Genomic DNA, 16,347 nt, shown 5'->3' with positions numbered 1-16,347 from the left:
ATAGCATCAAAGTTAAATCACTTAGCAATCTTAGTATTGTTCCATGCTAAGTGATTTTTAGTGTTCTCAGTTACCATGACTGTGAAACATATCCCACACCAACAAACTATGTTGATTTCGTACAGCACCTGACTACCTGTGCTATGAAAATGCCCATGGGTTTTAGCGTTTGCCATGCATGTTAATACTACTGGAAGCCTGTTTTTCTCATGGCCTGAACTTAAACACTTTATTTGCCTTTTGTTTCCATAGTTCTATTTTTTATCAAGTTCATCAGCGTTTTATCCCTATTTCTGATATTAGATAAAAAAAGTTGTATTTTTTGCCCATTACAATAACAAACTTGTAAGTTTATGGTAAGATCTTGTATTTTTGCACAATCTTTGTTTTCTGTCATATTACCAGGTTTTTCCTCTGTTCATGAAATGACTGCACCAACCTGCTGTTTCTTTAAATGTTTTGCGTTGTTCTGGATAGGTCCGTGATCGCTTCAATGCATAAGCCCTAAACATATTTCTTGTAACAACATAACAATTTTGCTTCCAGTTTTGTACCTATTCTGCAACATTATTTTTTAAATCTGGCCAGCAAGCAATTGCTCTCCTCACAGAACATTTTTACATTGGCATTTTTTTTTAATATCATTTTCATCCTTCCTCCAGTATTTAACCATCTTCTCTGTTATATTGAAGGCTCTTGCTGCAGCACATTTTTTGGATTCTTTAGCCTTTTTATGATTTTTTAACTTGAAGGTTGCTTCGTATTTCCTTCTTTTCATTGGTTCCATGATTAGGCCTCCACTTTACAAATTTTATGCTATTTACACTTTATTTGAACACACAACATAATCTACAATGAAACTTGTTAGATGTACAGGTAAGTTCTTGATTCAGCATGTGCTTCTATAAGCAGAGCTGCAGATGCAAGAAAATGAACTTGTTAGAGGTAGATATGAGTTCATGACTTGGCACATGCTTTTATAGGCAGAGCTGCTAGATGCAAGAAAATAAAATTTGTTCCAGATGATGATCCTGATTTAAACTAAATTCATAGGCCATTGATAGTTTGGGGATCATCTTATAGAACAGATATATTCTAAAACTATAAAACTTCAACAGAAATTTATATCTTGTCTCATCTGAAGGCTGTCTTATCTATGGAAATATATGGTATATGCTATACAAGTTACACAACTTTAGTAAAGTTAAAACTGCAAGAGGAGGGCGCAAGACAAAATACATAATACAATGGGTAATTTGCATACCATGCAAAAGAAATATTTGATAGTTACAAGCATTGTTTTTTGGAGGTAAGTATTAGCTAATATCAAAACTAATGCTAATTATGCAAGCTTGTCTACATTGCTTCAAATAAAATAACTTGGATCCATTTTCAGAGCTATCCACACATTTTGCCTTGCAATTTTAGTAAAACAAAATTAACCTTTTGATGTAATATTTATTTCAGCCAAATGGTGAACATCAAATTGAATGGTACTAGAAATTTCATAATTAATCTTAGAATGAAATGATTTAATTAAAAATTTGAAATTGATGAAAAAAATGTAATTTGCAGTACAAAAGTTTTAATTAAGCTACCCTATAAATACAAATTTCCATCTTTTAAAATTAAGCAAACAAAATTTACAGAAAATTAAAATACTATATGAGAAGATATGTTTTAAAAAAATCTGGAAAGATGAAAATTTAATCTAAGTGCCGAATCTATTATGAGAGGCAAACATTAAAACGATTATATATATATATATATCTGTGTGTGTGTGTGTGTGTGTGTGTGTGTTTGTGTGTGTGTTTTGTAAGTTACATGGCTTTTATAAAATATATTCAAAATTAAAAATAATTTTCAACTATTATAACATTCTTGGTCATATGCAACTAAAAACAAGATCATGAAGTACCCAAAAATATGCTTTTCCAATTAATTTAATATTTGATGAGCATTTCTCGACTTTTATTTTTAGCTACTTTTTACCATGTATGTAGTAATAGTTGAAAAAATATTTTAAGTTTCAGTGAATTTTACTGAAACTGTTTAATTTAATACAGTTTTCTTACATTTCATTTTAAGCTTCAGTCAGAGTTTTGCTTCTCTCTTGAATTTTTATCAAGCTTCATGCCATTCAATTCTTAGTACATTATGCATCTCAAATTTGAGCATGAACTAGCAATAAAAAATGTTTACTTCTAAAATCCTGTTTTTAGATATTCATATTGCATGAAGTGTAAAAATCTGGATATTGGGAGAATTTGTGTAATCAACTCAATTTAATATCTGTACATCTCTATCTAACATTTCATTAAAACCTATTCATATTTTTGTCCATCAGTGTCAGAAGCTGGAGGAATAAATTATGATGAAATAATGTAGTACCATTACACAAATGTGTGCAGAAAAATTGATTCAACAGAATCATAGAAATTCAAATTTAAGATTTTACCAGCAAAAAATAAGAGAAATCAATCATACAAATATATAAATTAAATAATAAAACACACAAATAATACAGAACATAAAGAAATGCAAAAGTATTTTAGATTACTCTTTGCCTAAACTAGTGACATTTATGCACAAAATAATTAACAAGAGAACTAACTTAAATAAAATCACATTTGAAAAATACACCATTCAGTGTAAATATTATAGACACACATAAAATACTAGAAACTTTACAATTCTTTGGTAGCCATTAGGCTACATCAATCAGAGCTTTTCTCTCAACAATATTGTTATGGATTTTGTAGCAATCTTTTGTGGAATTTGTAATTAAAATTGTTTTATATTCCAGTGCAATGCAGCACGTGACTTATTCAAAGAGAAAGCTACGCCAGAGAAATTAAAATACAGGAGCACGTGCATTTAACATTTTAATAAATAGATATCTCGTAATTGTACTTTTTTGCTATCTAGAAAAATCAAGTAAATACCAGAATGTTCTTGTGCAGATTTTAAAAGCTTATAAAAGCCGAAGAAAAACATCTCAATTTAGTTGTTTACTTAGTGCTGTTGTCACTGAGCTATTTTTCCGATTTGTATTACATGACAAGTAATAAACGTGTAACTCGTCATAAAACTGCTTAACAAACTTAAGTTTATGAATTTATTTTTAAATTAAGAAGTAAGACATTCCTTTTGTTTTTCATTGCAATATCCCTCTTCTATCTTATAATATATCTTTTATATATTATGCTACAGTGATTAAATATTTTGGATTTCTGGGTTTCAAATATTTCAATAAAAAAGCGATAACCAAGAGTGGTATGTGTTCATCATGTATGTTTGGCTAATAAAACCGATAACATGCAAAATATAATTAATTTTTAAAATACTAATATTACATAAGAGCAGTAATTGATACATATTATTGACTGTAAGAATGGTTTAGTCTGTTGAATCTTTCATTAGCATTAGAGAAATAATCCACTAATGTTTTGTATAATGTAGGATGTAATTTTAGGGTGTCAGAAGTGTTGCATTTTATTTATGTATTTGGAAAGGTATGATAATTTAACAGGGTTCATTCGGTCCTTAAAAATAAATAAAGCCCTTAGATTTTTTATCTTTTTTGGGAATGATTTTTGGTCCTTAAAAGTCCTTAATTTCTGAAAAATCGGCAAAATGTCCTTAATTTTACTCATCTGACATTCCTCCGTTGTTTTTTTTTTTTTTTTTTTTTTTTTTTTGGGGGGGGGGAGGCGACATTTTGAGTGTGAATTACCATTTTGAAAGAATATATTTTCATGATGCATTGACAAATATGTATTTCATGGGTTAATGTTTTAATTCTTTCCTACTTCTTAATATAAAAGGTGGATACTTGAGATTTAGGTAAGAGGCCTGCCTCTATTGAAACCTGGACATTTGAAAATAATTTCTTAATATTATATCAAATATTTTTTTCCTTTTTTGAGATGTGATTTCTTTTACTATGCAATGCTAAATTTAGCTACTTATCAACATTTTGGCAATTTCAAGAGCAGTTTATCAAAAATTTTTATTCAGAACTTTGAGGTTATATAATATGAAAGAGAATTTTTATTTAGAGACTTGATCTTTGATGAGCATAAATAATGCACTATTAGTGTTCTACACAGTTTTTAACATGGACAAGGGTTATCAAAGTTTATCTTATTTAATTACTTAGTCATACATAATCTGAAGTTTAATCTTTTAAAATATGGAATGTCTTCTGAAATACCAGACATCATCTTTTTATTATATAAATATTTGACAATTTTTACAAACATAATAGCATTAATAAAGATCATAAAAATAAGGATAATCTATTAAAACTATATTTAAGAAATAACATTAAAATAAAACATTTTTGTTTTCTGCTGCCACATTTTAAAGTAACAGTACTTTCCATTTGATGACTTCAAAATATTTTGATTTTGAAAAATAAGTAAGATCAAGGATGCTGTAAAGCCTAGTTTCTGAAACACTTCTTAGAAAAACAAAAATGCTACTCTAATTATTTAAAAATTAATTTAATTCATCTTCTATATTTTTTCCCATGTAGCTGTTTCAGAATATTTAAATGTGTATCAGTTTTCTCTTGAAAATTAACTTTACACTTTTCTTTTCTGATTTTTTTTTCCAAAAGTCTGCTGGCTTTTTATTCTTACAGAGTTGGGTGGGATAATTTTCCTTTCAAAATTTAGATCTTACACCTCAGAAGGTTTAGAAGAATTTGAAGGCGAATTTATAGACTTAACAAATTCCACAAACGTTACAAAATGAATAGTGCCTTCATGGTATTAATGCATAGTACCGCATTTTATAGGAAATTTGTGATGAATTTCTTATCTTTTGGGCAATTTTTGGAAGAACAGTGAAAACAAAATTACTTGAATTTTTCCTTTTGATCCCACAAGTCTTTCTCTTAATTCCCTTTATTTATATTTTTTTCTTTCCATTAGACACAAATGTTGAAGCAATTAAAGAAAGCAAGGAAATTGAAAACCAACAATTCATTAAAAGATTCATCATATGTGTCTCAGTATACAATATATACCACAGGTGCCTGGCCTAAATTCTAAAAATTTGCCCTAAATTGTGTTTCTTGGTGAACTAAATTCTAAAATTTTGCCACCCTGATTTTGGCATCAGCCTTGATATTATATTATTTCATATTGTTATGGATTTTGTATTTAATTTGCTATTTTTAGTAGAATTGTTATTAAATTGTTTCATTTCCTTGTGCAATGCTGTGCCAAAAAATTAAAAATACAGGAGCATGAGCATTTAACATTTCATATAGATATCTCGTAATTGTATTCTTTTGCTATCTTGAAAAATCGAGAAAGTACTAGAATGTTCTCGTGCTTGATTAAAAAGCTTATAAAAGCTGGATCAAAACAATTCTCATTTCAGTTGTTTACTTACTGTTATTGATTGTAACGAATTCGTGGTGAGATCAGATTAGCTTTCTCTGTGTTTTTGAATTGAGTTCTGTTTATAATTAAGTAGTTCAAAATATAACTACTGTGAGAGATTGTGATACTGTACAAATATTTCTGAGGAAATTTCAGCATTTTGTTTTATTTCTTGGAATAAGAATAAATTTTATTAACTTTTTATTGACTTGTGCATTCAATCCAATAACGAATCCAATTACGAATCAAAATGCATGCAGCACGTTTTGGTGTTAGAAGTGGGATTTGAATGCCAATGACAAGAGCGATGGAGAGCACTTAAAACAGCCTTTGCTGCATTTAAAGAAATCACAGCAGGCCAAAGAGAGATAAAAGCTGGTCAAGAATTCCATTAAAGAAGAGATGAAAACATATCAAGTACCTTTTAAAGAAGAAATGAAGGCTGTTCAAGAAAGTCTAAGGCAGGTTAAGAGGAAATGAAAAGAGAAATTACCCACATAATAGGAAACAAATTTGAGGCTATGGAAGACATAAGTGACACGTTTGAAAATAAAGTTGGACACATTGAAGAAACAGTTTCTTTGGTAAAAGAAGAAATAGTAGAAAGGGTTTCTTCTGTAAAAGAACAGATAGAAGAGAGAGTGTCGGCCGTGGCACCAACAGATTGAAGACAGGGTTTCTGCTACCATTGACAAAGAAGTTGACACCTTAAAGAAATGCATAGTGCCATCATGAAGCAATTCTGATGGATTTAAATTTTTACCCATGCCTTTTCATTCCTCTTTGAAGCTATCTACTTATGATGGTAAGACCTCCTGGCAAGTATATAAGACACAGTTTTCTATAATGGTAGAAGCGAAAGGATGGGATCCTCAAGCTTAGGCCTGTCATCTTGCCGCTTCTCTGAGAGCAGACTCTTCCCGAAAATAAAAGACTAGATTTTGAAGCTCTGTCCGGTGCATTGGGGAGAAGTGTTTAAAAGACTACAGCAGGCTTCAATTAAAACCCCATCAACAGAAGCTAACGGAAACACTCCAGGAGCTCACCATGGATGTTGAAAGGCTGTCCCACCTTGCCTTTTTGGAGTGCCCAAGAGAAAAAAGGGAAATTCTGTCCCTTCAGTACTTCATCAACAGCATAAGGGATCCTGAAATACAGAAAGCTTTGTGAATGGCAGATGCCACAGACGTAAAAAGCGCTCTGGTTTATGCCATGAAATTTGAGGCAGCCCAGCAAACAACTTATAAAGATCACTACCCAGTTAAAGTCCATGAGCCAGTGGATAAATTGATGGCTCGTTTAGATGATTTATTCAGAGAAGTCAATGCTTTGATATGGAGTAGGAGTGAGAACAAGCTGGCTCTAAAGTGTTGGAAATGTGGTACTGAAAGCCACATACGATGACATTGCAAAACACCCCAGGACACAGAAAATAAAACAGATGATTTGAAAACACCAGTCAAAGCCTTAAGGTGGAACAGAAGTGAAAAGAAACCAATCATAAAGTGCTGGAATTGCAGTGTTGAAATCCACATATGAAGGAACTGCAGAACACCAGAGAGAATGGAAAATAAGACAGACGATTTAAACAGACAATTAAATGCCATGGGATGGAAAAGGAGTGACAAGAAATCAAAGTGCTGGAAATGCGGAGCTGAAGGCTATGTGCGTAAGAACTGCAGAACACCCCAGGGTACGGAAAATAAGACCATTTCCAAGCAACAATGCAGGAAACAAACTAATGATCATATCGAGAAATGGAGATTACTAGATAATGAAAAACACCATTTTAAAGAGCTCAAGATTTTTGCAGTGAGTGGAAACAGTAATGAACTAACCATCAATGGGCATATCGATGGAGTTCCTTGGAATATGATCATTGACACAGGAGCTAATGTTACCATCATTCGGAAAGATTTAGCTCAATAGTTCAAAGATAAACTCACTTGGACGCCTGTGTTGCTCTCCAGACTGCGTCTGGTGATAAAATCAACATAGATGGGAAGTTAAATGTGAACATCACATTTGGAAGTACCACCTACCATCACACGGTATACCTGGCAGAGATTACAGATCCCTGCATACTTGGATTGGACTTTTTAAGAAAATGCAGTTTTTTCTTGGACTTCAAAAACAGTAGACTGCTTTCAGAATCAGAAGACTCAACTATCCATCATCAGAAGGGATCCTCACCTAGAAACGCTGATATCTTGTCTGAAAGAACCTGCTCAGAAAGCTGCCAAAATCATACTAGGGTGGAAGAGAAACACAAGACTACTGGCTATTCTCCATCCCAGATGATCTTCGGTTGTGGCCTTCGGCTGCCTTGTGATCTCTTGTTTGGTCGCCCTTCGGATGCACCTTCATCACCTGAGGAATACATCCAAGATCTCCAGGCCTGGTTTGAAGTTAAGCACAATTTTGCACGAGAGCGAGTCAACTTGACGACGGAGAAGATGAAGACTGATATGACATGAGAGCTACTGAACATCGATTCAACAAAGGAGACAAAGTGTGATTGTGGAATCCGACTCGATGGAAAGGACTCTGTCGCAAACTACAGTCACCTTGGGATGGTCCATACACAATCCTAAACAGGCTGAACGACGTCGTGGTTCGGAACTGTAAGTCATTGAACTCTAAACCTAAAGTTGTTCATTACGACAGGTTAGCTCCTTACTATGGCCATAGTACGTAGAGTATATAATGTAAATAGTATAAGACCATGGTCCTTTTTGTTTCTTAATTTGTATTATGCATTCATTAGATTTGTATTTGATTTGATTTGTATTTAGTATTTAATTTCTTACTTATTGCAGCTTTGCCTTAGCTGTAAGTTTGGCTTCCTGTCCAGGGATTGTACTGCCTGGGACGTGCAGTCCTTGGGAAGGTTGTAGTGTTACGGATTTTGTATTTATTTATTTATTTTTAGTAGAATATGTAATTAAAATTGTTTTATATTCCCCTGCAATGAAGCAGGAGACTTATTTGAAAAGAAAGCTATGCCGGAAAAATTTAAATACAAGAGCATGCACATTTAACATTTTAATAAATACATATCTCGTAATTGTACTCTTTTGCTAACCAGAAAAATCGAGAAAATACCAGAATGTTCTCATGCAGGTTTTAAAAGCTTATAAAAGCCAAAGAAAAACATCTCAATTTAGTTGTTTACTTAGTGCTGTTATTGATTGTAGTGAATTCACAGCGAAATTGGATTAGCTTATCCTGTGTTTTTTGAATTGAGTTCTATTAAATGTTTTAGTAGTTTAAAATATAATTACTGTGAGATTTGTGATACTGTATGAATATCTCTGAGGAAATTTCAGCATTTTGTTTTATTTCTTGGGATAAGAATATATTTTATTAACTTTTTGTTGACTTGTGCATTCAATCCATTACAAAATCACATGCACACAACAATATTTATTATTTATTATTCAACAGATTTGTGATATTAAGACGTAAATTAGAAAATTAATTTATATTCTTTTAAGAAAATTTTATTGCAAATATTTTTTAATCTTTCATTAACATATCTTCATGAACTACTTATTACATCCCAGATTTTAGCACAGTGTAAACCAAAAAGTAATTTCAAAATGAATTCAAAATTCATCATTTTATATGAAAATCACAAATAATTAACTGCATTCTTTAACATAACAGCTCCTGAAAAATTTAATTTAGAAAATTTCTACACTAATTATTTAAAAGTATAAAACACTGAGATAAAAAAACTAAAACTTTTCAGATCACAATATAAAAATCATATTTTAGTACTCCAGAGAACATACTGTAAAGTTAATTCAAGAAACTTTAATTTGAAATAAGAATATTGAAGTACTGCAAATTAATATTAAAAATAAAGTCATTTATAAAGTATTTTTGATTTTAAACAGATATTTATTACAGTAATAGTAACACCAGCTTAAAATTTCCACTTTCCACATGGGAAAATATAAATATCTAAATATTATTATTTGAAAAAGAATGAAAAGAAGAGTGATAAAAAAATTACTTTGCAAGCTACTCTATGAGGACATAACTTCCCAAATCCTAAGGGGGGAGAAATTTTTCTGAGCAATGTTACAACATCCAAATGCTTTATTCTTCCCCTAAAAAATTAATTTAAAACAACATTAGTTACAGAAAATTCTATAAAATTATGTTGGTTAATTTCTACCACTAAATGTGAATGAGAAATATGAAAATGAAAATAAGAACTGCTAATTTGAAAAGTTATGAAACAGAAACTAAGTTACATTCATTTTACAACATCAAAATAAATTTATAAATAACATTTCTAGAAATTAGATATCTTAGTACATTAACTATGAAACAAAGAAAGAATAATTACATAACAAAAATAACAATTACAATAAAAATGATGACTCTACAAAATGTTTGCTTTATTAATTAGTTTATTATCATACTTTGCATCAGGATCATATTCAGACCAAAGTCGAATGAATTCATCTAAGTGATGAGGACCCAGTATTGACCAATCTCTAGTTAAGTAATCAAAATTGTCCATGATCACAGCAACAAAAAGATTAATGACCTGCAAACATAAAAACAATAATGTATAAGATCAGTTAAAATGCTAATAATTTTTAATCAATTAAGAATTTCATTACGCAACTTAAATGCAATATGAAAATTAAACAAAAAAATTTAAAATTACATTTTAAACAATGAAGATAATATAAAGTTAAGGTATATACAATATAAATAATAATTAAGATGATATAAATAAAGATATAAAATAATTGCCACAGAATTTAAATATAAGAGTTGAATTATACTTTGAAATGCAATTTATAATGAACGTCTAAGTTGAACAGGATCATTATACATTATTATATATGTAGTTTAAATACTTAATAAACATTTTAATTTATCATTCTTAGGTAAAATAGATTTTACAGATAAATTGAATTTTAAGCATGCAAAAACTTTTTACTTTTCAATTAACTTGAAATAAAGTAATTTTTATAAAATATCAATGTCAAATGCTTTAGTTTTTTCATTATTTCAGGCACATAATTCAGTGTCTAAATATAAAGTAAAAATACTTCTTTCTCTCACAAAAACACATACCATAAAATATAACTTTATATTGATTTGTATCAAAACTCTAAAACTAAATCTAATTAAAAATTTCATTTTTCAGAGCATTAAAGATAACAGATAGCAACACTATGACGAATATAATTTCCAAAATCACAAGAAAAAGATGTATTAAATTCTTTTTATTAGGTCTCATGAATAAAAGCCAGTGAATGAAAGCACTGTTTTCAATTGAGAAACTAATTTTTTTTCATTACACTACAAATAGTAATTTAGTATTTTCCAATTATTAGCAAGATGGCAAAATAAAATTCCATCCAAATGGCTCATTTTCAGATTATTTGTACGCTCAGTTCTGGTAAAATTTGATATTTTACAAGGCTATCCCAAATTTCTAAATTTTAAGCTAAGTAGCCTAAATTTCAGCTAATTTCTTTATATTGCAAAAAGATTTTTTAAGAGTTGCAGCACTATGAAAAACACTTCTTACTATGTCTTCAAATTTAAGAATTATAGGCTTATAAGTGGTTCCACTCACTTGTGCCACTTGAAGGCACAAATAAATAATTTTTGAAACTGCTATCTTAAATTTCTGTTCACTGGCACTTTAATACTATTCAAGATCTTGAATGATCTTATATCTGTTTCGATATTTATCAGGTGAGAGTGAAAAATTTCCCATTCAGAAAGATTTATCCCATAGTTTTAAACCTCTGACAGAATTACTCTTTTTACTCTTTTGTTTAGCTGGAACCACTGAATTATTTGATTATTATAGGTAAACTGGTTCATATCTATTTACATATGAGAAAAACCACGAGAACTTCGCACATAACTCATTCAGACTCTTGGAATAAAATACAGGATTACATTACTGTATTCTGTGAATTTAGTCACTTAGCCACTATTAGGCTGCACTTAGGATCAAGTATAAAAATAAAATATGACAGTTATGATTATGAGAATACTTTTAGAAGATGGCTAGGAGAAATTGGCTTAATAGCAAGAGATAAGAGAAAATTGTTACAAAATTCTGTAGTGAATAGAGGTTACTAATGGTTTTGAGATGCATATTTGCAATTTGACTATGAAAAATCTTCTGAAGCACATTCCTGAGCCAAAAAAGAAAATTTATCATCAGTGCTTTTACATAAACCAATCTGTCCGAGATCTACTAACAATAATACATATGTTATGAAATTGATCTCTAGAAATATGATCCCTCTGTGCTATTTGAGAAGATCTCTGTGCTAAGAGAATTTGATATTAGAATTTAATAGAATTTTTATAATTTCTACGATGTATCAATTTATTTGGTACATAATTACTCGCACGTTTCTTTTTTTTTGTAATTTTACAACTTTGGAAGCAATTGTACAAAAAAAGATGAATGGACAAAATTATGTAAGCTGACATTATAATAGTTTTTTATAATGTCACTGTAAATTTATTTTATTCCCTTAAATGTATGACACATTAAATGTTAATCAAAGAGTGTCGTTAGACTAATTCATTTCCACTTTCATAGTGTTTCAGAGTAAATAAAATGTCACATATGATCAGTTTTGTCATACATTACAAATTATGAAAAAAGGGGGGCACAACTAACAGTAATCTTATAACCATGTACAATCAAACCTCTTTCAGTGTAGTCCTTTTCAATGCTTTTTCTTTCAGCAATTTTGTTTTAATGGCGGTACACAGTCCAGTCACATTAATGTGACCATCTGTCAAAAGCCAGAATAACCACCTTTCGCAGAGCGGACTGCTGCGAGACGTGCAGGAAGAGAGTCACATAGGTCCCTGAAGGTGTTCTCTGGGATGTTGAGCCATGCCGACTCTAATGCCGTGGCCAGCTGCGCTAGATTACGCGGTTGAGGATCCATGGCGCAAACAACTCGATCGAGATGGTCCCACAGATGCTCGATTGGGTTTAAGCCAGGTGAGTTTGCTGGCCAGGGGAGGACGGTAAACTCATCCTGGTGCTCTTCGAACCACGCACGTACACTGGCAGCTGTATGGCACCTCACATTGTCCTGCTGGAAGATGCCATCATCCTGAGGAAAAACAATGCGCATGTAGGGGTGAACATGGTCCGGAAGGACAGATGCGTACTTGTATTGATCCATTGTGCCTTCCACAATGATCAGTGAACCTAGAGAATGCCAGGAAAACATTCCCCAGACCATAATGCTCCCGCCTCCAGCTTGGACCGTTCCGGCAATGGTTGCAGGGTGGTTCCTTTCAGAGGTTTCACGCCTTATACGCCAACGTCCATCTGTCCGATGGAGCATAAAACGCGATTCATCCAAAAACGCAACCTGTCGCCACTCAGTGGACGTCCAGCTGCTGTACTGGCGTGCAAATTCTAGCCTTCGCTGTCGATGAACAGCAGTCAGCATAGGTGCACGAACCAGGCGTCTGCTTCGGAGGCCCAGACGCAGCAATGTTCGCTGAATAGTACTTTGGGAGACACTTTTGGTAGCCCCTTGGTTCATTTTGGTGGTCAGTTGCTCAACCGTAGCCCGTCTATCTGCCCGAACGCATCTCCGCAACCGTCGTTCGCCTCTGTCATCTATGGCCCGTGGTGCACCACATTTGCAACGTCGCTGATTTTGGACAGTCCCATTTTGCCATGCACGGTACACTTTTACCACGGCGGCACGCGAACAGTTCACAAACTCAGCCGTTTCGGAAATGCTTCCACCCTTGACCCGAAAGCCAATGATCATGCCCTTTTGGAAGTTGGATAAATCGCTTCGTTTCTGCATTACGCCAACGATTGAAATGTTTTCCGAAGCCCTCACACACCCTTTATATACGCTCAACTGCACTGTGCTGCCACCTGCCTTCTGTGATTGGTTATTTAACTCTGACATGGAAAGTACGTGGTGGTCACATTAATGTGACTGGACTGTGTATATGAATTCCAAAGGTGTTGGTATTATAACACCTTTGTAATGTTTTCTATCAGTGTACATATGTACACTATAAGGTACTGTTCACCTTTAGGCACTGTGCTAATTTGTTATCAACAGTCTCCAGATAATGCATATTCAGTCATCTTTGTTGACATGCTTCATGTTCAGAATTTTTCCATGACTTGTGCAATTAAGGATTCATTTCAGTGAGATTAAAGGTAAATGAATTATCTTTTCTATTTAGATATAGTTTTTATGATTTTTATTTTATTTTTAGATATAAGTACTCCCTAAAAATGAATAATTGTAGCCAAGAAAAAGAGAAAAGAAAGATTTGAAACTAAAATTGCAAAGACTACCAGATGGTGAAGGATCCACAGCTGCTGCTAACGGGTTTAAACTAAGTAAATCCACTATAAGAGCCATACAAAAAAGTGTAAGTAAAATAAATGAATCTGTTAGCTCTGCAACAAACGAATGCAGCTATTGTGATGTTTACAAGCAGCTAATCAAATGATCATTGTTGCAAAAATTTATCACTGACTTAACGGTAACAACAAGAACAACAACAACACAAAAAAGGGGGGAGGGAAAATAAAAAGAAAAAAAAATTGTTATGTCTTCAAGTGATAAAAGCAATTTTGACACAGCTCCTCACAAGAAGATGTACGTTTTGGACAACGATGAATAGCAGTGAATTATGTGCATTTTGAAAATTGCCCCATGTGTAAAATGAGAAATTAAATTTTTTAAAAATGTTTCCATGTGTAATTTAATTATTTATTTTGTTTGAAAGAACTTTCTCACTATTTCGTAAATCTTTGACATATATTTTAAGTGTGACTTTTTTTATGTGGTCCCTCTCCAATGCATATAATATTTCTCGAATTTGTTGTAAAAAATTATTCGTTATAAATATTTATGAAATTTCTGAATATTTTTTTTGTGCAGTTTCTTTTATGTAGTCCCTATCTACTGCATAAAAACAAGTTTGATTGTACATATGATTATAATTGTATATATTTTTATAAATTATTACAAAATGTACAGGCGCGGTAAGAGCACGAGAGTGCGAGAGTACGTGGAGTTCCAAGAACGACTGAGCAGAGTCGAGAGCTGTACTCTGGTGCTTTGCAGTGAGGCTGTCTCCAATGTGATAGCCTGATAACCAGGAGACTGTGTTGCTGATTGTTCCAGCGAGTGTTTATAGTAGATCTTCGATGACTGTAAAAGTAACTTAGCTGTCCTGACAATACTGGCTAATAAAGTGTGTTTCAATACTTCATCAAGTAGTGTCGTCATTATTCACTCCAAATTCATACGAACCCCATACGAACGTGAAGGAAGAAAATAGCATAACAACTGGTATCAGAAAAAAGAAAAACGCAACAATTGGTGTTAGAAGTGGGATTTCTGAGTGAATGCCAGTAACCCGCCTACAGAGGAAAGCCATGGTGGAGGGAATGAAGACTTTGATGGACTTCTCTAGCCGAGATAAAAGCTGGATATGAAGAGATGAGAGCTGAGATCAAAGCCGAACTGAAAGAGATGAAAGCTGGACTAGAAGAGAAGAAATAAATGTCGGCCGAGAAAAGGTGCGAGAGCAAATCCAACAGGTGAAAGTGAAGCTCATAGAAGAAACTGGAGCCATAAAAGAAGATGCGAAAATGACGGAAGTGGCATCTGAAGAATCAGAGGATGAAGAAATGAAGAAAGTAGCTAGTGAAGTATACGAGAAAGCTAAAGAAATAAAGGATGACACATTTTACGAGATTAAAGAAAGAGAACGAAAAGATGAAGAAAAAGATGGGGAAGGCGCTTCTCATCCTCAGGTGTCTGAAGTTGAACTGGAAGACAGGGATAATACTGTTTATCAAGATGAATAAATAAACAAAGCGGCCTGTAAAGCTTCTGAAAGAGGTGAAGAAATAATTCATGTAAATAAAGTTCCTGATTCTCAAGTGCCTGAAGAGGAAGAAAGTGATGTATGTGTGTATGTGATTATGGCAAAGCCTCGAGGGCTATCTGCCTAAAGGGTGGGATGCCTTCGTGGAGGACTTTCTAAGGGACACTGGCTCGTATACACGTTACACATGGGGAAAAACACGAAAACGCCCATGCAGCCAGCCCGCTCGCGGGATTCGAACCTCGGACCGAACTACCAGTGTTCAGCAACTTTACCGTTCCGCCACTGGTGGGCCTGGAAGAAAGTGAAAACGCGACTGTTAAGTTCTGTTGGAAAATATAACTTATTGTAAACCTTTTACTGCATCATTTCTCCTCCTTGAAATGTTTATTTAGTTTAGTTCTTATTTTAATGTAATATAGTAGTTACTTCTACTTCTTTTTCTTACTGCCACTGTTTGCGTTGAGAATGGACTGTTTCAACCTAATTGAGATGCAAAAACGAAACGTGATGTTACGTCATCTGGAAAGCCGATTCGTGCTGATAGCTGATTGGTTGCCGTGAGATGACGTCATGCCTACTTCTGCTATAAGTATCTCGCGTCGCTCTGGCTCAACCCTTCTAGTTCCTGCTTTCCTGGCACTTGGGTGTGCGGTTTCTAGCCCCTTCAGAAGGATGCATGCAGTCCGGTGAATAAAGTTCCTTGGTTCCTGTTCACAAGAACAGGGCGGCATCCATGTTCTTCAATGAAGGTGGCATTTAAAATACGTAAGCGGCGATTCCTCATGTTCAACTAAGGCAAACGGAGTTAGGCCGGTTTTGAGTGCTTACAAGAACTTGATTTAAATTTTCAGGTGTTTTTCTCGACCATTGATCATGGACTTTTTGAATGTGTAGCCAACTTCATTTTGAGGCCGCTTAATTACTGTTTAGGACATTTTATTTGTATTGAATGCCAGTGTTTTTGGAAACCAGGTAAAAATATTATTTGATGAATGATGGTTATATTATATTTTTCCTAAGAATCTGATATTGTTGAAATTTATTTTCT

At 33.1% G+C, this 16,347-nt stretch overlaps 1 protein-coding gene across 9 annotated transcripts in view; it reads right to left on the bottom strand.

Annotated features, from left to right (window-relative positions):
- Nucleotides 1-16,347, bottom strand: part of LOC118202388 (muscle calcium channel subunit alpha-1-like) — a 674,690-nt gene that overhangs the window by 74,602 nt on the left and 583,741 nt on the right. For all 9 annotated transcript variants that reach the window (XM_085820710.1, XM_085820709.1, XM_085820713.1 and 6 more), the window contains 2 exons: nucleotides 9,833-9,960; nucleotides 9,418-9,514 (listed from right to left, as the gene is read on the bottom strand). In XM_085820710.1, coding sequence (XP_085676836.1) covers nucleotides 9,418-9,514; nucleotides 9,833-9,960 — 225 coding nt within the window. The remainder of the gene's footprint in view (nucleotides 1-9,417; nucleotides 9,515-9,832; nucleotides 9,961-16,347) is intronic.

This window comes from Stegodyphus dumicola, chromosome 7 (assembly GCF_044657685.1).
Source record: "Stegodyphus dumicola isolate Sdum_Otavi_A_Nest chromosome 7, ASM4465768v1".
Lineage (NCBI taxonomy): Eukaryota > Metazoa > Arthropoda > Arachnida > Araneae > Eresidae > Stegodyphus > Stegodyphus dumicola.
The sequence above is the reverse complement of the archived record's forward strand: the minus strand, read 5'-3'. Positions and strand labels throughout refer to the sequence as shown.